This window comes from Eupeodes corollae, chromosome 1 (assembly GCF_945859685.1).
Source record: "Eupeodes corollae chromosome 1, idEupCoro1.1, whole genome shotgun sequence".
Classification (NCBI taxonomy): domain Eukaryota; kingdom Metazoa; phylum Arthropoda; class Insecta; order Diptera; family Syrphidae; genus Eupeodes; species Eupeodes corollae.
The window spans coordinates 78448512-78476258 of NC_079147.1; the positions used below are offsets into that span (position 1 = coordinate 78448512).

The window sequence follows — 27747 nt, forward strand, 5'->3', positions numbered from 1 at the left end:
CCCAAGGCAAAACAGGTAGATGCTGTGAGAAGAACGTCGAACGGCTACAATCGCAAGAGATCACCAAATGCTTCTCCGACCGAGTTACAAGTAACCTCTCTCGAAGTTCTCTGCCGTCAACACAATGTATCGAAAACTAGTGGCAACATTGCCAAGATGCAATCAGAGTAGCCACCTCTGATGTGCTGGGTTTAAAGCAGCCACTAACAAGGAACCTCTAGTTCGATGAGGAATTTCGGCAGGCAAATGCAGCCAAACAAACAACAGTTCGGACAAGCGGCCGGCGCTGCTTAAAAGGACGAGAGCTGCTCATGAGCTCAATGAGCAGAAGAGGCGAGAGGAACTCCGACTTCTCAGAAGGAAAAAGAGAGGGCATGAGAAGCGAACGGTCGAAGATGTTGAGAGGCATAAAAGCAGGAATGAGGTTCAAAAGTTTTATGAACAGGTGAAACGAAATTCACAGGTACATAAACCTAGAACCGAAGGCTGCAAAGACAAAAATGGAAACATCATAGTGGAGTCGCAGTCAATGCTGAGGATATGGAAGGACCACTTCTGCAGACTGTATAACGGCGAACCCGAACTGAATTCCGCTGCTAGGCAGGATGATCCATTCAACATAGACGAAAAAAGCCAACAATCCCGTCCTCCCGACTTAGACGAAGTAAATATTGCCATATCTAAGCTGAAGTCTAATAAAGCCCCTGGGGCAGATGGCTTGAATGCCGAGCTGTTTAAAGCAGCTGGAGATAAGTTGGTTAGGAGCATGCACCAACTTATCTGTAATATATAGTCAAAAAAAGCATGCCCGATGAATGAAACCTCAGTATTGTTTGCCCGATCCTGCAAAAAGGAGACCCTCAAAACTGCACCAACTATAGAGGCATCAGTCTACTTAACATCGCTAACAAAATCTTCTCTGCCGTAATATGTGAACGTCTAAAGGCCATCGTCAACAACCTGATAGGTGGTTTTAGACCAGGAAAGTCGACAGTTGATCAAATATTCACACTAAGGTAGATCCTGGAATAAAAACAAAGAACACCAAATCGACACCCACCATCATTTCATCGGTTTCAAGGCCGTATATGACAGCATCTACAGGGACGAGCTGTATAGAGCCATGTCTAGTTTTGGCATCCCTGCCAAACTAGTCCGTTTGTGCAGGATGACCATGGAGAATTCACGCTGCTCCATAAAGGTTGGAAACAACTTAACAGAACCTTTCGATGTCAAAAAAGGTTTAAGACAAGGTGATGCGCTGTCATGTGATTTTTTTAACATCGTGCTTAAAAGAATAGTGCAGATCTCACACGTCAATACTAGAGGCACTATCTTTCAAAAGTCTGTCCAATTACTAGCATATGCTGATGACATTGACATAATCGGAAAAACTCAGCGTGAAGTCAATGGAGCTTTTGTGTGTATTGAGGCAAAGGCGGCAAAATGGGTTTAAGGGTTAATGAGTACAAAACGAAGTACATGCTGTATTCAAGAAAGGACATGCAACACCGACGCGACGTCTTGGTCAAAACGTCACCATCGACAGACGTAACTTTAAGGTAGTCAAGGCAGAAACCGCTGTTTCTTTGGGCTAGGAAAGCAATTGAGTGGTAAATCCCTCTCTCGAGGGACAAAAGTGTTGCTATATAAGACCCTTATCATCCCCGTCCTGCTATACGGTGCAGAAGCATGGACTATGACAAAAGCGGATGAAAGCACCTTGGGTTCGAGAGAAAAGTTTTTCGTGTGATCTACGGTCCCGTATGCATCAAAGGGGAGTTGAGGAGAAGATGGAACGACGAGCTGTACCGGCTGTATAGCGACGTAGACTTAGCCAGAAGGGTAAAAGTCCAACGACTAAGATGGCTGGGTCACGTAGAGCGCATGGAAAACAACGCTTAAAGTGATTTCCCTCCCTAATTCAATTTTTGAAAAATTTTGTACTTATGACCCAATTTTTCTCAGAAACTACTACGTACCGGCAGAGGAACGTTTATGTTAACCCCTACACTTAGACTACCAACAACCTTCATATCAACTGGTTAACTTTCATGTCAAAAAATTAGCCCTGAGTTCTAAGACTATAAGAAAAACTATTCTCGAAAAGTATTGTCTTTATAGAAAAAAAAAATAAAACTGATATTATTTTCGTGAAATGATATGTGAAAGAAAAGTCAAAATATGCGAACATCCACAGTTCGCAGTTCGTAGTTTGATTAGGATTGATTAATTTGAACCACTTCTTTCGACTTCTCTACCATTAACGCAGAGAAAAAAGCGGTTGCTCAAAATGAACAGAGCCTAATTCAGTCTGTCAGTCTTTTTTGTTCTTGGATTTTCTCTTTTCTTTTTTGGGGGTTCAGATTTATATTTATTTGAGTTCAAGTAGTTTTAAATTCTCATCTCAACTCATCTTAAAAGACAATTCGATTCACCAAGTAACAGTCTTGATAAAACTGTTTTCGACAGGGTCTGTACAGCTCGAAATACAGGATTTCTGATATATGTATGTGACTGCAATTCGACAACAGGTAACATAAGTTTTATCGCGCTTACGAATCACAGATTTTAAAGGTATTTGGCTGGATACATTTCAGAAACGACAGAGTAAATCTAACAAGAGTTTTAAGTGGAGAAGCTGAAGATTACTATCCAATGGAGGTTAAGACTATACCTTAAAAGCTGCCTGCAATAAAAGTTTGATATGATACTGACTGCATAATGCCGATGAAACGAGTCGGGTCCAATATTGCAGGAGACAAAAATTGTTGGTGGTTGGAATTTTTTTTGATAGTTTAAGGTTTTTGGAAGTGCATCTATATAATTTGTACTTTTCATAAAAACACCTCATTAACATAAATTCCTATATAGGTTAGCTATCAAAAAATTCACTTTGTGTTTTACATAAAATTATCAATTAGTTTTTTTTTTGTCCATGATCATTTCACAACTTTCACGTTCTTAACTTCTCTTAACTTGCATCTGGTAGAGAATGCTGTCAATCGCAATCTGAGGGAGATCGAAGACCGCCACAAAAAAAAACCATAAAACGGTTATTGTCACCTATGATAACAAAATCACGATTTTATAGAATGTTTAAAGTCACTTATAAGAAATAGCTTTAGTCTATTCCCCGCCCAATTAAGGCTACGTTTGGTGCTTAACCCCTATTCTGAACGCTTATCTTTAAAAAAAGGTATGTGCTTTGTGGACGACACTAATATCTGTCAGAAAAAATTCAAGAAATTCCATGGTTGCGGCTTAAACACCATGTAGAATATTGTCACTGGTATTAAATCACTTATTTTACATTAAAGGGCCGTCTGTTTCTGTCTGTTTAATTATTTGAAATTTTAATAAAAACAAAGTGTTTCCATTTTTATTCACTTTTATGTGTTTGAAATACGTTTCTAATAATGTCAGAAACTATTCAACAACGTTGTTTCATTGCTGCCGAAAAAAACTTTGCACAATGTTTTCGGTGGTGAGGGTCCGTCAAAAACAAGAGCTTGTGAATGGATTGGTCTAAGAGGTGGCGTTGACATGGTCTGTAAAAACCGTTTCAAGTGAAAATTTGAGTCAAAGAAAATATATAAATATAATAATATCGAATAATGTCTAAACTTAACCCGTATTAATTTCACCCAAAACTCGACCTACAGCGTTTCACACCAAATGCATGGTAGGTAGGTAGGTAGAAATGGCGATCTCAAGGCAACCTAGCCTGAGATCCAATTAGCGCTGTAGTGCGCCGTTTTGAAACCAGAAACTCGTTTGACATTGATTGAAAGGGATAGATTGATAGAGAAGCTTCATAGCGATTATGTTAGGACCATTTTGTCGCATTGAGAAAAAAGATTAGGTATATAATCTTTGTCTCAGATAGCTCATCGAGTTCTTGAAAGAATGCTTTTCCAAAGCATTTCATTCTAGTCTTTGCAAAAGCAGGAAATTTGCAGAGGAAATGGATTATGGTTTCACTTTCTCTTTGGTCACTACAACTACGGCAAAAGGTGTTGTAAGAGATACCCAACTTCTCTGCATGAACTCCTATAGGCCAATGTCCGGTACAAACCGCAACAATCCTGGCTATGTCTTGCCTTGGCCTGCATAGAAGATCGTTTGTACGGGTTTTGTTATAGGTGGGCCATATGTTCCTAGATATAATGCAGTTGGGTAAATTGCACCACCTTCGGTTTGATTCAGTTTGGAAGATAGAAAAGATTTTACCCTTAATAGCACCAAGAGGAATGTTAACCATTTCCGCAAGTGAGCTATGAAGGGCCGATCCTTGCCTGGCTAGCTCGTCAGTCCGTTCATTTCCCACGATACCACTATGGCCCGGAACCCAGATCAGGGTGACACCGAGGTTCATATTCGGGCTCGCAAGCTCATCGCGACATTGCTGGACCAATTTAGATGAGGATATGGCCGAGTTAATGGCTTTAACAGCTGCCTGACTGTCTGTAAAGATAGCCACATTTCGGTTTTGGTTTGGGTTTTGTTTAAGTATCTTACATGCCTCCCTTATTGCCAGCAGTTCAGCCTGAAAAACGCTAGCAAAGTCAGGAAGCCTAAAGGATTTGGCTACATTTAGGGACTCAGAAAAGATCCCAGAACCAACTCCGCACTCCATCTTTGAGCCGTCAGTAAAGATGGTTGTGTGGAAACCTATCGACAGTCATCTTCCCAATCTTCTCTCGATGGGAAAATAACCTTAAAAGCCTTACTAAGGTTCAAAGTAGGAGTGCAGTAGTCAGTGTCTACCGAGATAATATCTGAGGGAATCAATTTCGTAGTGTTGCTGTGACCGTAAGGTTTTGACAACCAGCTATTTGATTCCTTCAGCCTAATAGCGCTGCAGGAAACTATATATTTAATAAAAAAAGTCGATTGGTAGAAGATCCAAAATAACGTTTAAGGCGTCCGTTGGACAAGTACGCATGGCCCTTGTGGAGCCCACGCAATCTGTTCTCTGAACCTTCTTTAGCTTATTAATGTTATAGGCTTTGCTAAGAGCAGGCCACCACACAATCGAACCATATGTTAAGATAGGGCGTACTACGGCTGTGTACGTCCATAAAATCATCTTCGACTGAAGTCCCCACTTTTTGCCGAAAGTTTTGCTGCGGGCGTAGAAGGCAACACAGGCCTTCTTAACCCGTACTTCAATATTTAGTTTCCAGTTTAGTTTAGGGTCGAGTATAACTCCCAAATATTTTGCACTGGAAGACAATGATAGGATTTGACCGATGAGTTGAGGTAGCGTGAAGGGCGGTACTTTAATTTTGGTGGTAAAGAGCAACAGTTTAGTTTTACTTTGGTTAACTCCTAGTCCACAACTCATGGCCCAGCTGCTAACTTTCTTCAAAGCTGACTCCGTGATTTCACTTATCACAGAGGTGTCCTACCTGACACCAACAGCACCAAATTATCCGCGTTGGCTACCGCCTTCACTCCACATTTCTCTAATTTAACGAGAATTGTATCCATGACCAGAACCCATAGAAGAGACGTTGTTAAAAGCACCTTCTATGTCTAGGAAGGAGGCAAGAGTAAATTCTTTATAATGGATTGTTTGTTCTACAGCACGCACTACCTCATGGAGGGCAGTCTCCGTAGATTTGCCCTTAAGATAAGCATGCTGAGAGCTTTCGAGAGGTTGTCCAACTAGGATTTCTCTAATATGGTAATCAAGAATGCGCTCCAACGTTTTAAGCACAAAAGATGTTAAGCTTATTGATCTGAAATCCTTCGCGGATTCGTAATATCGCCTACCCATTTTCGGGATAAAAACTACTTTGACTTGTCTCCACGACATGGGCACACGTTTGAGAAGGAGACATCCTTTGAAAATTTGTTCCAGCCATGGAGCTGCCACATCATGCAACTTTTGAAGCATAACTGGCAGTATGCCATCCATGTCTGGGGATTTATATGGAGAAAAAGTATTGATGGCCCACAAAATATTTTCTCTGGTTATAACGGAATTGACTTGCTCCAAATGAGCTACGTTTAGCTCTGTGGTTTTAAACGATTCGGGGTTATCACTCTCGCAACCCGGAAAGTGCGTCTTCATCAGTAGCTCAAGAGATTCGGCTGGAGAGGCTGTCCAGGTTCCATCAGGCTTTTTTAGAAATGAAGGATTACAATGTTCCTTCGATAAAACTTTGCTGAGCCTTGCGGAGTCCTTTATGTCTTCGATTGATTGACAGTATTCTCTCCAGCCTTGTCTTTTGGCTGATGACTGGGCTTGTTTCTAAATTTTAAGAGAGTCTTTATACGGTTGGTAAAACTTATGTTTGTGGCAGATATTGAAAATTGTCCTCGACAGTTCTTCATTCCACCAAGAAGGAAGGGTTTTACGGCTATATTTAACTGGGCAAGAGACTCTAAAAGCTTTACTTATAGAAGTTTCAAAGGTTTTCACCTTTGATTCAAGGTCTCCTATCGATTCAGTGAGATTCGGTAAGTTGCACCAAATGCATTGTCGAATTCGTCTGACTTAGCACCATGTGGCTGTTGACTTTTTGCTAAACAAAGGAATACAAATTTTGTTTGGAAACATAAGGAATCTCATGGTTGAGTGGTCGATTCAAACGTTTTGCGTTATCCAGTAAAAATCCATTTTTAACAAAAACTCTTTGTGAACCTAGGTAAAAACAATTCGGCAAGCAATACAGCAGAGCCCGTACGAATACATTTAAAAGTCTTAATGATTCTGATTGAACCGTTAGCGTACCATAATTTTTACCCAGAAACTTCTCCAAGCCGATTATTAATCAAGAATTGCGTTTATTCAAGTGAAAAGAGATTCAATTATAGGCGATTATAATAAACGACAAGCCAGTTTTTATTTGAATGGCGATGTCAATACACAAAAACGTCCATACTGTAATTATTCACGACACCCCCTCTATTCAGCTAAAGTAATATAATGGATGGGAGTTGCGGCGTAATTGTACTGAAAATTAGGGGCATCATTTGAGTGCCGCTTCTTTTACATCGGTAAACTTAAAAAACTTTCAGGTTTTTAATGAAAATAAGATCGGATTCCTAGCTACGAATAGCGTTTCTCCGCCGCACTCTGTAAATGTAGTGAGTTTTTTTACGCACAATGTTTTTAAATATTTTTAAATATTTTTGCATGCATACATTTCATACTATCGAGGTAGGCTGGAAATACAAAGTGCAACCCTCGTATCGTAAGCTATGTGTCTAGCTAGTACTATTTTGCGAAGATTCCTATAATTCTTTTTCAACTAACCTAAACCAATTCCAAATTTCAATGTCAAGTTTTAAGATTATTTTGATCAAAATATAAGTGAGAAAAAATGTACATAATTTGTTCAGCGTTAGTGTGGTTTTAAGTGGAAATCAAAAAACAAAAATACTCCAAGCCAATTTTGAATTATGATCAACTTAATAAGAAAAAACAAAACCGTATTAATGTCGATTCATGGTAAACATAACATTTGTATGTATAATCATGATGATGACGATGATGTCAATCGAAAATCTCAAAATTTGATATCAAACAAAACAAAAAGACTCACCTTAGATCCTCCGTCAGATTTCAACTCATCCATATCAATGTCATCGATTGATTCTTCAACACCATCAATATGCAACGGATTCTTATTATGTCCACTCAAGGGGTTCCTCGACCCAGGCGACAGCAAAGGGGAGAGTTTTTCATTGTCACTGTCATCATCGTTATTATCGGCAGAAGCAGCAGCTGCTGCTATGGCTGCTGAGGCAGCAACAGCATCTAGGCTTTTATCTTTCTTCTTCAAACTGTGACGTTCGTTGACAATGTGTAAACTGTCACGACTTATTTGTCGTGATGCTGGAGTCTTCTCCTTCCCCTTCAAACTGTTCGAACGCTCATACGAGACTGAATTCCTGTGAGAACTCGGAGGAGACTTCTTTTCAACAGTCTCCGCGGTTTCGTTTGTGTTTGGTGTTGGATTTGATTCACTATTAAGAACTGACATACGAAACTAAGAATAGAAAAATGACAAAAATCATGAAAGGACTCTTCGAGTTATAAAGAAATATATGTAAAATACCTCTGGAGCACATTCGCTGTTCTTCTTGTTCTTCGAACGACGTTGGCTTCCACTCTTGGGGCTATGTTTGCCGCCGACTTTTTCAGCCAAACGATTGAGATTTTCTGCAGCTTGGACTGCGTCTGGAACATCAGTGCTATCTGTAGACATGGTACGTCCAATACACTGAGGTGGTCCATTGAGCGCTTCTATCAAAGACACTGGTATATAACCACTTGGAATATGTTCACAATTTGGCTACAAAAACAATTATATTCAAATCCCGTATTTAGAAATATGTATGTCAAAAAAATAAACTTACATCTGGTGAATTTTGAGGTGCCAATAAATTAGAACTGACACCTTTTTGAACTGCCCGTATCTGAAGCAAAGCTCGGAATGGTGATCGACATATTGGACAATTATTTGCCTGATAACGTAATGAATCAGCACAAGAATTACACAAGCACAAATGTCTGCAAGGTAAAATCAAAGTGTCTCGAGTGTCACTCATACAAATGACACATTCACTGCCATTGTCATCGGTATCATCGTCCATGGTGGGCTTATTGAGGGCCTTGTTTTCTATGCCATAGATTTCCTGTAACAAGTAACATAATCCATCGACGAAAATCTTTTGCTTTAGAGCTCTCAATGCATAGCTATTGTCGGAATGATGATCAATTACGCAAATTGTTGTGTGCGATTGGCGACAATCTATAAGTAAAAATATAAAATTTTAATTTTTTTTCGAAAGAAGGTTAACTTTTAATTAGGTATTTATATTATTCTGAGAAAAAATAATATCTGATATTATTTTAAGGTTGAGCACTTTAATTTGTTGATTTTAGTTGGAGACTAGCCCTCATTTATTTTGCTTAATTTAAGCTAAAAGTCAAACTTAAAAACTAACTTGAATCTAAACTCATAACTTTGAGTTGATTTTTTTGCATTTATTTATTTCATAAATCAGAGAACATCTTCCCTTTCAGACGAATACATTAGTTCTGAACAACTAAACTGGTAATAAAATAAAATTATCAATTTATTTTCATTATTTAAATTAACGAAGATTTAATAAGTTAGATAAATATAGCTTAAAAGTATCTCTATTGCAACTACCAAAAAGTCTAAGCAGTTCCAAACCAAATTAGCTCCCCTGATGCAACGAGAGATTGGTTCATTCGTTCTATGAAAACGCTCATGAAAGAAAATGAAATCACGAGAATTACTTCTAGGAACGCGTATACATATTGAAGAAAGTAATGAAGGACATTTAATATGGTATGAGACTATGTCCCTGATAAACATTATTCCAGAGTATGTACGACGACTATCCAGACTTTGTATTCCAAATAACTGGCACTTGGTTTTTTAAGGTGGAGTATCAATCCTATAATTTAATTTAAAAAATGCATATCTTGTAAATTTCCTTTGAACTTTTTCGATTCGCTCACACGAGTTTTATATAAGTTGGATTCCAGTGCAGTACTCAAGCACTGATCTAACCAAAGAATTAAAAAGGGACTTAAGCGTGTATGGGTCATTAAAATATTTAGAGTTTATTTTATTGAACCCTAGCATTTGATTGGATTTATTGATTATGTAATCTATGTATGTGCGGTAAGGAGGAAAGTTTTGTATCGAGTACAACTCCTAGATATTGAGTTGAACGAGGAATTCGGACTCATAAAGGCTAAAAGTAAAGGGTATCTTTCAGATGGGTTTTGGAAATGTTTATAGCAGAGTTGCAGTGACGAAGAATTTTGGACATTGGTTCAAAGTGCCAAGTGATGAGGGATATAGAAAAGGGATACAGATCGCAGATTTCGGGGATTGGTGTTAAGATGAATATCATTCAGGAGTGCCGGGAAATCTATATTGCCCATTAACAATTGGTGAGCAAATAATATATCAGCGTTTTTGCGTCTAATATAAAGGGTGTCCGATGTTCAAATGGTAGACATGTGCATTCAAGAGGACACAAGCGTGCACAGGTTTTTCTCAAAACCCACCTCTGTCTTTCAACTCCTACTCTCACCTCCCCGCGGTGACATCGGGTGCCTAGTACTTCAACTGGAGATTGGGTTCCCCCCCCTAGTGGAAAGTTGTTGGGGGCAGCAAATGAGAGAGAGGGGGGAGAGGTGTTTGCAGTAAGGCACCTCTCCTTATCCAGGCGGCAGCGGACGAATTCTCGAGATAAAATTAACGGTGGTGTCTACAGTTCTAGTAAGGTTGAACTACTTAGTGAACACCTTATAGGGCTTCTTCGACATATTCGGAGCCCAGGCCTGTAAGGAGCAGTTTATCCGGCTCCCCTTCCTTGGAGTTATACTAAGGATCTGGCCCTCCAGGTTGGGGGTGGTGCCGTCGTCGGGGTGACTTCCTGGCCACGTAAAAAGTACCTTTAGTTGCGAAGCACCAACAAGCCTCGGATATGGACGGATTCACTGTTGGCAACCCACGCAAACGAAATAAGGACAACGAACTTCGGATATGTTCGTGGAATGTTAGGTCCCTTAACAGACCACGTGCAGCGGAACAATTAGCGGAAGCCCTAAACTGCTGCAAGGCAGATATTACCGCCATCCAAGAAGTGCGATGGGATGGACCGGGCAAACGCAAACTAAAAGACTGCGATATCTACTACGGCGACTGCTACCGAGAACAAAGACAGCGTCTATTTGGGTGTGGATTTGTTGTTGGAACTAGGCTCAGGCAAAAAGTCTTGAGTTTCAACAGTGTGAGCGAGCGCATCACGACAATCCGCATCAAGGCTAAATTCGCAAACATAAGCCTAATATGCGCGCATGCCCCAACAGAGGAGAAAGATGAAAACACCAAAGACATATTTTTCGAGCTCTTGGACAAGACATATGAGCAGTGCCCTTGCTATGACATTAAAATTGTCTTAGGAGATTTTAGTGCCAAGGAAGAGAAGACACCTTTGGTGGCATAATCGGGAGATACAGCCTGCACGACACCACCTCCGACAACGGATTCAGGCTGGTCGATTTCGCTGCGGGGCGAGACGTACTGGTAGCTAGTACGCAGTTCACGCATCTCAATATCCACAAGGGGACATGGACATCTCCTGATCAATCAACCGTCAACCAGATTGACCACATTGCGATCGACGCACGACACTTCTCCAGTATCCAGGATATCCGAACATTTCGAGAGGCCAACATTGACTCGGACCACTACCTCGTTGTAGCCAAGGTACGGCTACGGATATCCAGATCCAAGACCAAAACAAGGAAGTACTGTGAGAAGATTCGACGTTAGACGGCTACAATCGCAAGAGACTGCCATGTCCTTTTCCGATCGAGTCTCTAATAACCTCTTAAGGAGTCCTATGCTTCCTGCATTAAGCATTGAAAACCAGTGGCAACATTGACATGCAGCCATCAGAGATGCCGCCTCTGAAGTGCGAGGTTTCAAACGGCCACCACAGCGAAACCCCTGGTTTGACGACGAATGCCGGCAAGCGCATGCAGCAAAACAAGAGGCATACAAAACGGCGCTGCACAAAAGGACTAGAGCTACTCGCGAGCTCTACGAGCAGAAGAGGAGAGAGGAACACCGGCTTCTTAGATGGAAAAAAAGAGAGCATGAGAAGCGCGCGATCGAGGAGATAGAGGGATGTCACAACAGGAATGAGGTTCGTAAATTTTACGGTAAAAAAAACCTCCCAAGGGTACCAGCCACGAACCGAAGCCTGTAAAGACGATCAAGGGAACATCGTAGTAGAACCGCAGTCGATGCTGAGAATATGGAAAGATCACTTCTCCAAATTATATAACGGCGATGACGAACCGAATTCCGCTGTAAGGGAGATAGAACCACTCAACCTCGGCGACGCAGATCAACAATTCCGCCTACCCGACCTTGACGAAGTGAAGATAGTTATATCTAAACTTAAGTCAAACAAAGCTGCTGGAGCTGACGGCATCGCTGCCGAACTATTCAAAGCAGCAGGCGATGACTTGGTACGGAGCATGCATCAACTCATCTGCAAAATATGGTCGGAAGAAAGCATGCCCGATGAGTGGAATCTCAGCATAAAAAAGGAGACCTTCTAAACTGCGCCATCTCTTTATCTATTTTAAAGCATCTATAGAGAAGAGCTCTACCGAGCAATGTCTAGTTTTAGCGTCCCTGTCAAACTTATCCATTTGTGCAGAATGACGATGGAGAATGCACGCTGCTCTAAGGTCGGAAAAGATCTTACCGATGCATTTGATGTCAAAAAAGGTTTTTGAAAAGGCGATGCACTGTCATGCGACTTCTTCAACATCGTTCTGGAAAGAATTGTGCAAAACTCAACCGTCAACGCTAGAGGCACAATTTTCCAAAGGTCCATCCAATTACTCGGGTACGCAGATGATATTGACATAATTGGAAGATCAAAGCGTGATGTCAGTGGAGCGTTTTTGAACATTGCTACGGAAGCGAAGAAGATGGGTTTAGTGGTCAATGAGAGCAAGACCAAGTAAATGCTGTCATCAAAAAAGGACACTCAACAACGACGTCTTGGACAAAACGTCACCATGGACAGCTATAACTTTGAGGTAGTTAAGGACTTTGTCTACCTAGGCACCGCTATTAATACAGACAACGACACCAGCGCTGCAATCAAACGAAGAATAACTCTTGCAAATCGCTGCTTCTTTGGACTTAGAAGTCAATTGAGAAGTAAAGTCCTCTCTCGAGCATCTAAAATCACCATCTATAGGACACTCATCATCCCATTTATGGCGCTGGGGCCTGGACCCTGTCAAAGAAAGATGAGACCGTCTTAGGATGTTTCGAGAGAAAAATTCTTCGGGTGATAAAGGGTATAACATATCATTTAACGGTCCCATATACTGCTCAGCAGAACTCGGTTGCTGAAAGAATGAATCGGACACTTACAGACAAAGCTGGTGCTGTATTAAATAATGCGAATTTACACAAATATTTTTAGTGAGAAGCAATTTTAGTTCCTACATATTTATTAAATATTTCCCCAACAAAAGCATTATGACCAAACAAAACCCCTTTTGAAATGTGGCACAACAGAAAACCAAATATAGTTAACTTAAAAATTTTTGGCTCTACTGTTTTTGTCAATGATAAAAATAGGAAAAGTAAATTTGACGACAAATCTTTTAAAGGTATATTTGTGGGCTATGAACCAATGTTGATGTTACGTGGTGATTCCGGACATTTCTGTCAAGTTCTTCCCATAAGTGCCATTCCATTACTTTTAGAATTTCCTCATCTTCTTTTTGTTTTAGGTATCCCCGGCATGTTTTTGAAGTGTGTTTCGGGTCATTGTCTTGCTGGAATACAAAACCTTCACCGATTAATCGGAGTCCAGATACAACATTTTATCACAATGGGCCATTAAACTGGCCTAAGTGTGTCCGTTTCCATCTTGGACAGCCACTTTAACCTAACCAGATACCAAAACGTTGTCTTCCAATATCTTTTTATAGACTTCTTTATCCATTCTTCCGATCGCTCGTGTTAGATCTCCTACTCCATCGAAGGAAAAACATCCCCACACCATTACTGAACCGCCTCCATGCTTTACAGTTGGGACCAAACAGTCTGGTAGCATCTTCTGTTCAGCACTACGCCTGACGTACACTCTGCGATTTGAGCCAAATATCTCAAACTTGGACTCATCGCTCCATGGCCCATTCCAATCATTTGATCTTGTTTTGAGGTCGTAGAAGTGGTTTCCGCACTGCAAGGTCCCCAAAAAGTCCAGCATGCTTTAGCCTTTGTTGTATAGTTGATACAGATAATGGTTCTTCCCGGATTTCATTGATCTCGGCACGTATTTCTGGTGCTGTTTTCTTTCTAGAGCGCTTGCTTATAGTGATAATATACAGATCTTCGGTTTTCGTCGTAACTCTAGGTCGTCCTGACCTCGGTTTATCCTTAAAACCGCCGGTACTAGAGTAACGCTGTATGGTCCTGTGAACTGCTCCTTGGATATCTTCAGTTTTGTGGCGATTTCTCTTTGGGACTAGCCTTCTTCAATAAGGGTCATAATCGCAGATCGAGTTTCAATTCCTTAACTTTTCCCATAATGCGCGCTTTGTTTACTGGAGAAGATCATAGTCTCAAATAAATTTAAATAGGATTAAACCGAGCATTATATACAAAATCCTGAATATGTAGGTATTCAAATTTTACATTTTTTTACCCGTTAATATTACCGCAGTCATAAACAAATTCCAAATTGAATGTAAAAAGTCATACAAAATAAAAACTATGGGAAATCCAAACAGATGCCAAAAACCCAATACTGTTTTTTTTTTAACCTTTTTTCACAAAAATAATTTACAGAAAAAGGATTAAATCTGGGGTTTTTTCACTTGCACCTTTTATGAATGGTCTAAGTTAAGAATGCAGTTAAAAAAATCCTATATTCATTCATAAACCCAAGCGCCAGGTAAAAATAAAGCAACCCTTTGAAGGTGGTCTCAAACTTTTGACCGGTAGTGTAGAATTTGAACATTTGCAAAATGATGCATTCGAAAATTTAGCAGGGTACATGATCAAATGATCACGAAGATGCTAGTGGAAAACCGTCTAAGCTTCAAACGCAGTAATCATATCCTTGGGTTGATGTAATGTGTGTTTCACTTGAAAACACAATCATTAAACTTAATGTAATAAAATGAATTTGTTAAGAGAATACTTAAAGTTTTACTTAAATAACTCTTATGAGGTACCATCATTACCTAAAAAGTTAAAGTTCTTATCTCTAACAATTGAAAATATTCGCTCACGTTGACTTCACGACTCAGTCGCCCTGACCTTTCTAACATACTTTGTTTTCTTATACCATGCGCACAGACATAAAGTTGCTGCGGAGAGTGTGAGTGTAAAACTTCAACTCCATCAACTAACCATCGATCTCAATAACTCAACCAATTTAAATTACTAAATTGGGAAAAAGTTTGCACAACGATCTTTAATTGTTCTCTTCTTCTGTATCTTTTCCATTTGTATTACCAATTGAACTGGTATGTGTAAAGATAATGGTACAGACTAAGACTTTTTTTCATTTTAAACGTTTACATTCCTCCAAAAAGTTTGGAGTCTGTTTATAACGATCTCTCCTTGGCATTAGACTATCTTATAAATTTGTCCAGCTCTGAGACCAATATCTTATTTCTAGGTGATTTTAATTTACCACACATTGACTAGATTCCATACGAAGACGAATCCTGCCTTCTCCTTTTTCTTCACAAATGAAACTATCTCTTCTCGATAAAATCCTTCTTACTGACTTACAGCAAACAAGCTCTATTAAAAACTCAAAAAATCGAATTCTCGATTTAGTCTTTTCTTCTGACGATATTAGTACTCTTGTTCTAGAACCTAGATCAGGAATTACTAATATTGACAAATATCACCTCCCTTTGGACATTTTTTTTGACTTAAGTAATCACCTTACTAATCGCAGTAATTCTTTTGATTGCTTATATAATTTTGATTTCAGAAGAGCCAATTTCCAGCAGTTGTCTGAAGATTTAACCATTTCTGGAATTGCTGATACACTAGCATTTTCTAACATTGACGAAGCAGTTTCAACTTTTTATAGGATCCTTAATTATTGTTTTGAAAAAAATGTACCGATAAAGAAATCAAGAAATACAAACTTCAGCCATCCTTGGTACACGCAAGAATTGCGTTTACTGCGTAACAAAAAAAATAAGGCACGGAAAACGTATCTCAAAACTCTGTCTCCAATCAACTTCTCTTTTTATGTTGAACTCTTTAACTAATTTAAATCTCTTTCTAATTTTGTATATGCTTGTTATGTTACTGATATGGGCACCTCTAGGAAAGAGAATCCTAAACAATTTTGGAATTTTGTAAACTCAAAGAAAAAATCAGATGGCTTTCCAGTTAACTTCACTTACAAGAACCTTACTTTAGATAAAACTTTTGATATCTGTAACGCTTTCGCAACGAATTTCCGTGAGTCATTTGTTAATAGCACTCAATAAGTTGATGAAGTATATTTTCCTAATCTTTACATTTTTTCGCAAACTAGCTGTAGTCACATACCTGTGCTACAGAGTACGGTCCTTGATCTTTATCTGCGTTGAATAATGACTGCTCAGCCGGTCCTGATGGTATTCCCCCGATAATACTAAAAAAGTGTAGTAATGCTTTAGTTGAACCCCTTACGTTTTTATTCAAACTTTCTCTAAAAACAGGCAAATTTCCCAGTATATGGAAGAAGTCATTTCTAACACCAATTTTCAACAAAGTTAACAAGTCGGATATAAGCAACTCCAAGCCCATTGCAAAACTTTCTTGCATTCCTAAAGTATTTGAACACGTTGTTTGTGAAAGCGTAGCATATTTTAGTAAAAATATCATTTGCGAACAGCAACATGGTTTTGTAAAAAAAAAAGATCAACAGTTACTAATCTCCTCACATTCTCAAACATATGTTCAAACGCTTTAGAACAAGGTTATGACTTTTCTAAAGCTTTTGACCAACTTAGCCACGGAATTATTTTATTTAAACTTAAGGCTCTTGGTTTTCCACCATTTTTCTTAGCTTGGATTAAGTCATACCTTGAAAATAGATCCTACGAGTTAAAATTTAGAAATTGTCATTCTGAACCTTTTGTTGCTCAATCTGGTGCTCCCCAGGGAAGCCATCTTGGCCCTTTTCTGTTCATCCTGACTATTAACGATGTATCGTCATGTCTACGCTCAAGTGAACTTCTTATTTTTGCTGACGATATGAAGATTTTCAAAATAATAAAGTCAAACCATGATCGTATTCTTTTACAAGCCGACATTGATAGTTTCACATTTTGGTGTGGGAAAAATAGCCTTTTACTCAACCCTTTAAAATGCCAGACTATAACTTTCACTAAAAAACTAATCAGTAACGTATTTGACTACTCTATATCAAAGCAAAAACTCTGTCGTGTCTCCACATTTAAAGATTTAGGTGTACATTTCTGTTCCAACTTAGAATTTACACATCATATTAATTTTATTGTTAATAAGACAAGTTCTATGCTTGGTTTTATAAAACGCTGGGCAAAGGAGTTCAATGATCCCTATGTTAACCTTTCTTTGTATAATTGCCATGTTCGTCCTCATCTTGAATATGCTTCGCAAGTATGGACTCCCTATTACGAAATTCATAGAAAACGTATTGAATCAATTTAACATAATTTCATTCGCTTTGCCCTAAAAGGTCTTCATTGGGAAGATCCCTATGATCTGCCTCCCTATGAACATCGTATTCTACTTCTTCAAATGCAATCTCTCCATCAAAGGCTTGTTAATAATCACTTAGTATTTTTTCATCAACTCATCATTGGTTTAACAATAATGAAGAAAAAAGAGACAGAATTAATTTAATTCTTCTTTTATTTGCGTTATTCTTCATGTGTGGTATGTAATTATTTTACCAAACTTTCATATATGACTAACTTACATGACTAACGAGTACAATATTCATACAAATAATTATCTTAAAGATCTTTTGTCACTTCAATCATCATCATCACCAAATGGATTCAAATTCTTGTCGTATGTTTCGCTTCGTTTCCCACTTTGCCTGCTACTACTTCCCCCGACAGCATCAACATCATCATCCGAAGCGAACGGATTTGTGTCATCCACTTTGAAGGGATTCTTCGAATCGTCGTATTGATTGACCATTGGAGTGAACTTCTTCGGCATCGGGTGTTGCTTTTCTGTTTGCTCTCTATCCTGATTCGTTATTCGACCACTCCATTTGTAGTTATTTACGTGTTCCACTGGAATTGGACCATCTCCGTCTTTGTGCTTCGCACTCCAATTGTACCCCACAGTATTCTGGTTCAGTTGATTTTCATCGGATGCTTTCTGTTCGTCGACAATCACAATTTGGTTCAGTAATCCTCGACCGAAATAACTGGACAAAACGTAGAGCATGTCATTGGATTGGTTCAAGATCCGATGGAAATTCTCGTGCTGGCCTGTGGACTCCTGTTGGGTGCGCAGCCTCTCGGCCATCTGTTGGTTCTTCACACTACAAATACTGCAGTCTTTTTCGTTCTCTGAATAGGTCATCACACAATCCTGATGGAAGGAGTGCTGGCATAGGAAATATACAGCCGGCAGGGAGAGTGGTTGAGTGCAGGCATCGCAGACGGTGTTGCGGAATTCAATCGGGTTGGTTTGAAAATTCTTGAGCAACTCCTGCAACGACTTCAAATCCGCTTGCAGATTGTCCACATCCTTCTCTTCCTGATAGATAGCTGTTGTCTCCTTGATGAATGCCTGGGTGTAGTAGTCTTTGACGTGAGATATATTCGGCCCACGCTCTACAGCTAGACACTGGAGGATCTGCAACGGTGACTGCAATTTCTCCGTTGTGATCACATTCAGGATCTGCAAGAGGACATTCATCGGGACCTCGGGATCATTGCGCAATTCATTCAAAGCTTGAATCCAGAGTTGCGGCTGGAACCGACCTAAACTCTTACAGCAGTTTAAGAGGCTATTGTAGTCCTTGTTCTTGACGTAGTAATGGATCGTCAGATTATACAACTGGTCCTCCTCGTAGAGGTAGAGAATTCCCGCCCAGAACTGAGCCATGCGACACAACACCAGAACTTGCTCCTTGTTGTATTTGGATCGATGTAATTTCAAGATATCCAACAGTTGACTATCAGTAAGCATACTGTTCTGCCACTTCCTCAAGTTCAATTCCACCAACGTGTTGTAGACGGTTTCATGAAACTCGGTCGAAGCGCCTTCCACACAGCTCTCCAGGAACCCTAGCAACAACTCCCACTTGCCATCGAACAAAGGAATGAATTGGTCCGGAGAGAACCTAATCAGAACCTCATTGACATGGTCTTCAATAAAATTCGACATCTCCTGCTCACGACAAATGCGCTTCAACAATCTGGTAGTCTCCTCGGGAGCTTGCTGCATCAGAATCAAGCCGAACTTCTTGAAAAACGTATACACATCGTCTTCGCTTAGTTTGGCTAGCATACTGGTCATCTCGCTGGTGTCTTGGATCTTTTTGAGCAGCACACTAATGTTGTATTCCTCCTTTAGCTCCTCTCTGTCCTGGAAACCAATTGTGGCTGCCGATTGATTCCGGATCGCTGCATTTATGTCGAATATCATTTCATTGGAGTCCTCTTCCTCGTTAAACAGGAACTCGTCCAGCTTTTGGGGAAGATCCAATCTAGTGCGACAGTTCATCAGAAGCGTCTTGTGCTGTTGCGACGCTTGATTCTGCTTGTACAACGCATGCAGGTAGTCGGCGAGGTACTTGATGTGCCTCGAGTCCAGAAATTTCATGATCACATACGAGGGCTCAATGTATCCGATTGTCTTGATATATCGCTCCACAGCCCTTGCATAGTCGCCCTTGATGTACAAATGGTCAGCGTATTGCTTGTAGATCGAAGCCAGGCCCTCCTCGTCAAATTGGAGGTCCTTGGCGATCCGCAAAGCGATGTCGTAGAGGTTCTTCTTGAAGAGCATGTTCAACTTGCTCTGGATGTCCTTCTCACGCAGATGGAACACCTGCTTGGCCTTCGTGACGATGAAACAGTTCCCGAACTCATTGAGAATGGCCACAACTGGATCGATGGGAGTTTGGAAAACTATGAACTTGTTCTGTATATCGATGACAATCAGGACAAACTCCTTCTGCTGCTGCAACGAGCTCTTGGTGGCCTTCATGATGATGACCAAATAGTTAGGGAACCATTGGATGAAATGCTTCTGTCCCTCGAGAGCATAGCACGGACCACGCCCGTCACTCGTATAACAATAGACCGCATCATCCTTGCCCGTCATGAAATAGGTTTCATTGGGGGCTTTGGTCTGGAGTGCGCAGCACCGTGTCGGCACATTCGAGGGATCCAGAATATGCTTAACTTCCTTCTCGTTCTCCGACAGAGTATAGACGAAAACTCCAGAATCCGAACAAACAAACATATCTGTCAGTTTGCCATGTTGCTTGAAGGAGATTCCAGTGATGGACTTTGTGCCGACAGTGAAGCTCTTAAATCCACCCGAGAAATCCCTGCTCACGGTTCCCCGGTAAAGGGATATCTCTCCACGTTCATAGCCAATGGCAATAAACAACTGATTCCCAATTCCCTGAGCCACTCCGAGGGCGCTTGGTTTTTGTAGAAGTGCCTTGGCACTTCCCAAACACGGGGCACCGCCCCGTTTCGTTGCCTTCGATAGATCCCAGACCTTGACGAGGGGCGGATCGGAGAAATCTCGATTTGAGATTGTCACCAGAAGATTGCTCTGCGGTGCTATCGAACAGAGAATTATCGGGGCATTGTGTCCTTGAAATGAAATCGGGTCCCAGCTGCGATAGAAGACATGCACCACTCCCAATGAGTCACAAATAATTTTCTGACTTGTGCAACTGGTACAGGATGTGATTTCCGAGTCCCTTATTGTTTCGAAGACCTTTTCCTTATCAGCATTTGGAACTAAATTAAAGAAATCGAACTTTTTCCATTCCAAAATTGCCATTTTCTTGTATTTTGCTGAACTGCGATGCCACAGAAAGATAAGAGATCTGAAAATCTATATTTTGTTAAAAGTTTTTCAGTGCTCCTCTTTTTGATTTTTGTTGATTTTCACCTTTTTTCAAAACTGTTTTGGAGATTTTATGGTCGGCAGAGTAGTGTCATCATTTAAATGAATGATTTCGATTAAATTTTTAGTTAATTTATGAAGAAAATCAAATTTAATTGGAATGAAAAATATTTTTCTTGTTCGGTAGACAGACAAATAATTATTTCTCAATTTTGTATTTGCACTTTTGCAGAAAGTGACAGTTGCTGTCAAAGTTTGGTTAAGTGCATTCTTACATCTCAGCCTGTAGAGATGTAAGGTATCATTTTGAACAGGGATGTCGCTCAGAAATCTAAAGTGTTAGATGGTAGTATTTTGTTCTTTGAGGAAAACTTTCTTTTTTTTTTCTATTTGATCTTAAATTTATTATGAAACAATTCAACATTATGCAACTTGTACCGAAAAAAAATAAATTAAAGAATGTATCCTGATTTTATAGTAGTAATGTTACTTAGTGACTAATGGCTGAAACACAAACACGCTTCAGCTTCAACTTCTCCTGACGTTTACGAGTTCAGCCATAGGAATTCATTACAATCGTAATGAAAAGAACATAATGTAACGTGATGTAACTCCAAACGGAAGCTCTAGTTCAATTTTCTGAACATTTGCTTTGTTTGACAGCTTTAACAGCTGTACAAAAATATCAACAAACAAAATATTTGTTTTTTGGAGGAATGAAATAAGAGAAATGTCATTCAAAGCAACCTCGAAGTAGGCCCACCGTAACGCAGACGAAGCTGAAGCGTGTTTGTGATTAAGTCATAAAGGAGGGAATTGATAATTTTGTTCTAAAGAATTTTAAAAGTCAAAGCCACTATTGTATAATGCAATGTTTGTAAATTTGAATAATATGAAAAACAAGGTATGGAAGCTACTTCGTAGTTCCTTTTATCTATGGAATTATAGGAGTATTCAAAATGAATTTAAAGTTCTTAACAAATTCTTAAACAAAGAGTATCTAATTCGTACAGAGGCGGATTTAAAGTTTAACAGTAATTGCTTTTGGATCTATATGCCTAGCCGTGCCATACTTCAGTACCTTGTTGTTCAAAACATTAATTTCATTTAGAATGATTATCTTATTTTTCAAAATATTAACAATAGTTAGTAATAAATAAATGTCAATTTTTTTTGCAGTTTCACTTCTGGTATTCGCGTAGTACGGCTAAAGAATAAATCTATTTACTTGACAGTACGACCGAAGTTGGGCTTGAGGGTATAATTATGAGCACTCCAAGAAGCGCGAGTATTGCGGTTGAACTGTTGAAGGGAGGAATACAACTACCAATTTCTGTAGAGCAACGGTAAAAGAGGATGAGACAAGAAACATTTCGCCGATGTTTAAGCGATCTTATGAAAGTAATATCAGCAATCAATCTAAATGCTTTACGTTCAATACTATCCAAGAGCCCAGATCTGGGAGTTATACTCAAGCTTTGCAGGTATATAAGTCTTGTAGATAACAGCCAGATCAGATCGGGAGAAAAACTTCTTGTATCGCCTTAGAAAACCCAAACATCTTTTGGAATTTTTCGCGACATCGCGTATGTGATCGTTCCACAGAAGGTGGTTGGTGATACACATACCGATGTTCAGTCTCCTCGATGCAATGGATAATGGCAAGGGGGTATATCTCGCATTAACGATACAAGACAGCATTGGGTTTTCGAAGCATTAAATTCCACGCGGTTTTTTATTCCTCACTGTAAATTGTTTAGGTCGAAATATAATGAGCTTTTTTTTGCAGTTGCAGTTTCACATCCGAAGAAGAGGGATGTGAATCTGAAAACGAATATGAAAAGCTAAGAGTACTATCATCAGCGTAACAATGTATTGGATTAGAAGTTGAAAACAGATCATTAATAAAAATGAGAAAGAGTGTTGTAGATAGAAAAGTGCCCTGGGGCGCTTACTTACTTACTTAAGCTAGCGCTACAGTCCTGTGTAAACTAGGGTCTCACCAGCCCTGGGGCACACCAGCATTTATTTTGTGGTTTTCAGACTTGAATCCATCCAATGTACCTTGTGGTAATTACTAATCCAATGAAGGATTGATTCATGAAAACCGAAAGCACGCATTTTCGATAAGAGAGCCTGATTCCAAAACCTATCAAATGCTTTTGGAAGATTTGAGTGCCATAATCTTACTTTCTTCAAAGCGCTGTAAAGATTTGCTTCACGTGGACCATTTGCAACGAAAGCCGTACTGTCGGTCATTAGCAAGCTTTTGATCTTCGAGATAATTCTTGAGCTGATAATTTATCAGCGACGTAACTGCAATAGGGTAGGGAAGATTCGCCTTTTTGGGGAATAGGGTGGACAAATGCAGTTTTCCGTTCGCTCGGAACAAGACCTGAGGAGTATGACAGATTATATAATAGATGACTACCCAAAAACTAGTCGTTCGCGCATATATACATATTTTAACGATTATAAAATCAGTACGGGAACGAATATCATTAAAAACCCTTCAGAAGGGAAAGACAGTGTCCTGAGAATTAGATATATTAACCAAACCAATTTTAATGCTGATTATCTGCACATAAAAGGGCTTCCAACGCTATTCAGAGAGTTTTTTTAACAACACGAAACTAAAAAGTTATTGTGGAAAGAGTTTAAAAGCTTTTATTGTGCCACGCGAGAAATAGGTATGAAATACTTTTCTTTTCCCATTAAAAGAAGATTTTCACAGTTGAAGAAGTTTTTAACAAAGAAAACGATACAATTTATGCGACATCATCATATTTAACTAAAAGTAATGCTCTAAGGGTCAAAAACAACTATCACCACGCTTCTGTAACGGATAGTCTATAGCGTCAAATCCCGACATTTTTTCGAACAAATATGAAAACCCTAGAGATAGAAGCATTGAACTAAAGGATTCTGGATTTCGGCCGAATGCCATTTATTCGTTTCTTTCGAAGGTGTTTGAAAAAACTATTCTGGGGCAGATCCAAAAATATCTTAAGTTAGGAAAGTAAAGTTCTGAGTTTGAAGCTTATGTCACTTGAAAAACTAACTAGTTCACTTGGTCAATATGTACGTTTAAGGAATGCAGTTGACTGCAACTGAAGTCCTTTATGTTGTCTGAACCTGCCCATTGCTCATACTGTTAGATTATTCAAAGGCTTTTGATACTGTTAACCACTCAATTTTTTGTAGAAAGCTGAGAATTAACTTTGGATTTTCTTTAGGGTCCTGTAAGCTTATTCTTTCATATCTCAGCGGAAGGCAATTATGCGTGGTGGCCAATGGATACTCGTCCACATTTCTCAACGTTTTGAGTGGAGTGCCACAGGGATCTATCTTTGGGCCAATCCTCATCTCACTTTACATAAATGAGTTAACACAAGTTGCTAAACATTGTTTAATTCAAGTCGACCTTTTGGGGATAAAAATGGTGATGTAGCTTTAATGAACGAGGAACTGCCTCGCATTTCACAGTGGTTAAAAAAGAACGATCTCCGTCTTCACCCTGTCAAATGAACATCCTTCCCTATCTATCCCAAAAACTTTGATCTATCGGGTTTAAACCCGTTGAAACTTGACGACGAAACCATTGACTATGCTAGCAGTGCTAGAAATCGCACTCTCACTTGGGAAGACCACCTTAATAGTGCCATTGGTTAAGTTTATGGAAGTCTTCGCCTTCTACAAGTCACTCGAAATTTCATCCCGATCAAAACTAAACTGCTACTTGCTAAAGCCAAGGCCAACTTTGTTGCATGTTCTCCTATCTGCCATGACTCTGGCTATATCATGTCTGGGTCTGCATTTTGTTATAAGAAGGACACATATCTGTGGATATATTACAATTCGTAGGATTGTTTCACCTACGATTGGATACTGTCAGAAAAGTCGAGAACATTTTGCCGCAAAGTGAGCTATGTCAATCGTTGACGAGCCAACTAAACAGCCCGTTCACTTAATTTAATGCTAATATGATGACTTGGAACTTATATAACTTGTAATGTATTGCCATTACATTAGATTAAAACAGCGGGCTGGCTGCCATTGCAGATAGCACTGTTTCTATTTTGGTTTGAGTTCCATTTTAGATTTTAAAAAAGACTTACAGACATAAAGACTCGAGTAAGATTACCGAACCAATTTGAGTTGTATCGAAGTCTTTCGTAACCATGACATCTTCTAAATCCTTTCTGGCAGGAAAGACGACTGCAATAGTCGGTGTCTGTGGCAAAAATATTTGGTGCAATCAGTTAAGTAATATTGCCATGCCCATAGGGTCTGGAAGGCCAACAGCTTGATTGCTTAAGTCTCAGCACTGCACGATAGTAAATATTTAACATGTAGGTCTACTGAAAATGTCAAACTGGTAGGAGGTACAGAATAACAATAAATAACGTCAAAGCATTAACGTTTTAAATACAAAAAAGTCATCCGCAGAATTTTGGAAAGCCGCCAAATCTATCAATTGAAGAATTAATTTAATTGCTGCATCACTGAAATCGTCTGAACTCCGTATTTATTTCGCGAAATTCTCAATGCGCAGCAATTTGCACCGCTTCCACATTAAGCAGCTCCGTATTTTAAAGATGAATTTTTTGATGCAACATTCTCGACTACTGAGCTAAAAAATGTAATTGAAAATGCCAAAATAGGTAAGGTTCCGGGTGAAGGCCGAATTCCAGTAGAGTTTTTTAAGAACTGTAACATAGAATTCTTATCCGTATTGACAGAGGAGTTCAACAGGATTTTTAAGAGCGCAGACGTCCTGAAAAGCTTCAAGAGATCAATAATATACCCCTTACACAAAAAAGGGGCTTATGATGTACCGGGAAATTATAGGGGCATCTCCTTCTTGAATTCTTTCGTAAAACTTTTCAGTACTTACATTTTTAATAGGCTTACACATTGGAATTAAGAAAAGAAAATTCTTAATCCATTTCAAGCAGGATTTAGAAAGAGCTATTCGACTATATACCAAGTATTCAATTTGATAAACATTGCAGAGGACTTCAAAAGAAGGCAACAAAAACTTTACGCCTTTTTTGTGGATTTTCGGGATGCGTTTGATTCAATCGCCCTTGAAGCGCTTTTTTATAAGCTATATAAGCTTGGAGTATCAAGTAAAAACGATGTATAGGTGAATATGTTGCAATTGTTCGAGAGTACAAATACTTAGGGGTTTTAATAACATCTAACCTTAACATAAAAAAAACATTTGGAGTCCAAGCTAGCATAATCGAAAAGAGCAGTTTTATCTGTGTGGAAACGTTGCATCGATAGTAAAGGGGTCGAGCATAGTTCAAAGCTAAGAATTTTTAATGCGATTTTAATGCGTTTGGGGATATTGCCAATAAGAGGAGGTGGAAAGGTTCCTCAGGTATTTCTTAAAGCGCATTTTTTGGCTACCAATTTGCAATCCAATTTATATGCTACATTTGGAAACAGCTACATTTTGACTACATTATTAAGGTGATGGAAATAGGCGAAGAAAGATTGCCGAGACAAGTAATTAAAAAGATTTTGTCATTCAGGGGTAATCTAGTCAAAAAGTGGAAGGAGTTGGCTCTTAGCTTAGGTGAAAGCATCGAATTTTTACCCGGTGTAAAACCTTCAGATCTAAAAGACAGTTTTAAAACAATAATAGAGAAGTTAAGCCTTGTCGCGTGTAGAAGATTCATAGAGGAAGCTTAATCTTCGCAACATAGAATGATTTACAGTCAACTAAATTTAGATCTTCAAGAACGAACATACCTCCTCAACCGTTGACCCATAAGTATGATAAATGTTATATTTAAAGTTAGAGGCGAACTATTAAATTTAAATTACATTCCGCATCGACCAGATCTGCCGAACCTATGCGACCTTTGCAATCTTAATGAGAGAGAAGATGTACACTACTTCATCGCAAGATGTCCTGTTTTGAAAGAGTTTCGTATAAAATATTTTGGAGCAGCTGTGATGGAATTGACCGAAACATTGGAAGTTCTGAATGAAAAAGTAGACTGGAAAATTTTATATAAATATATTATTACAACCGCATTGCGCTATAGGCAACGTATCCTGGAAGGAGACTTTTAATTAAACAACTATAGGTTCATTATACAATTAAACTTAAATGCATTGTCAATCTGGTAGACGGCCACTGGCCAAACCATATTTAACTTGTGAATGTAGTATGATAATTGTTAAGGATCTGGCCCTCCAGGTTGGGGGTTGTGCCGTCGGGGTGACTTCCTGGCCACGTAAAAATACCTTAAGTTTCGAAGCACCAACAAGCCTCCGATACGGATGGATTTACTATTGGCAACCCACGCAAACGAAATAAGGACAACGAACTTCGGATATGTACGTGGAATGTTAGGTCCCTTAACAGACCACGTGCAGCCGAACAATTAGCGGAAGCCCTAAACTGCTGCAAGGCAGATATTACAGCCATCCAAGAAGTGCGATGGGATGGACCGGGCAAACGCAAACTAAAAGACTGCGATATCTACTACGGCGACTGCTACCGAGAACAAAGACAGCGTCTGTTTGGGTGTGGATTTGTTGTTGGAACTAGGCTCAGGCAAAAAGTCTTGAATTTCAACAGTGTGAGAAAGCGCATCACGACAATCCGCATCAAGGCTAAATTCGCCAACATAAGCCTAATATGCGCGCATGCCCCAACAGAGGAGAAAGATGAAGACACCAAAGACCTATTCTTCGAGCTCTTGGACAAAACATATGAGCAGTGCCCTGGCTATGACATTAAAATTGTCTTAGGAGATTTTAATGCCAAGCTAGAAAGAGAAGACATCTTTGGTGGCATAATCGGGAGATACAGCCTGCACGACACCACCTCCGACAACGGATTCAGGCTGGTCGATTTCGCTGCGGGGCGAGACGTTCTGGTAGCTAGTACGCAGTTCAAGCATCTTAATATCCACAAGGGGACATGGAAATCTCCTGATCAATCAACCGTCAACCTAATTGAACACATTGCGATCGACGCACGACACTTCTTCAGTATCCAGGATATCCGAACATTCCGAGAGGCCAACATTGACTCGGACCACTACCTCGTTGTAGT

At 39.5% G+C, this 27747-nt stretch overlaps 2 protein-coding genes across 5 annotated transcripts in view; both read right to left on the reverse strand.

Moving 5' to 3' along the window:
• The window catches only part of LOC129938358 (probable E3 ubiquitin-protein ligase MGRN1), a 138806-nt gene that overhangs the window by 107005 nt on the left and 4054 nt on the right, over nucleotides 1–27747 (reverse strand). For all 3 annotated transcript variants that reach the window (XM_056045859.1, XM_056045857.1, XM_056045858.1), the window contains exons 4-6: nucleotides 8377–8771; nucleotides 8076–8312; nucleotides 7560–8006 (exon numbers count right to left, since the gene is read on the reverse strand). In XM_056045859.1, coding sequence (XP_055901834.1) covers nucleotides 7560–8006; nucleotides 8076–8312; nucleotides 8377–8771 — 1079 coding nt within the window. The remainder of the gene's footprint in view (nucleotides 1–7559; nucleotides 8007–8075; nucleotides 8313–8376; nucleotides 8772–27747) is intronic.
• Nucleotides 17446–20888, reverse strand: LOC129938357 (vacuolar protein sorting-associated protein 11 homolog). Of its 2 annotated transcripts, none has more exons than XM_056045856.1 (2): nucleotides 20712–20888; nucleotides 17446–20646 (listed from the first exon to the last, which is right to left on the reverse strand). In XM_056045856.1, exon 2 carries the CDS (start codon nucleotides 20598–20600, stop codon nucleotides 17589–17591), a length of 3012 nt encoding a protein of 1003 aa, XP_055901831.1. In that variant the 5' UTR covers nucleotides 20601–20646; nucleotides 20712–20888; the 3' UTR covers nucleotides 17446–17588. The 2 variants fall into 2 exon arrangements, with proteins under 2 accessions (XP_055901831.1, XP_055901830.1); XM_056045855.1 differs by having other exon boundaries at nucleotides 17446–20654.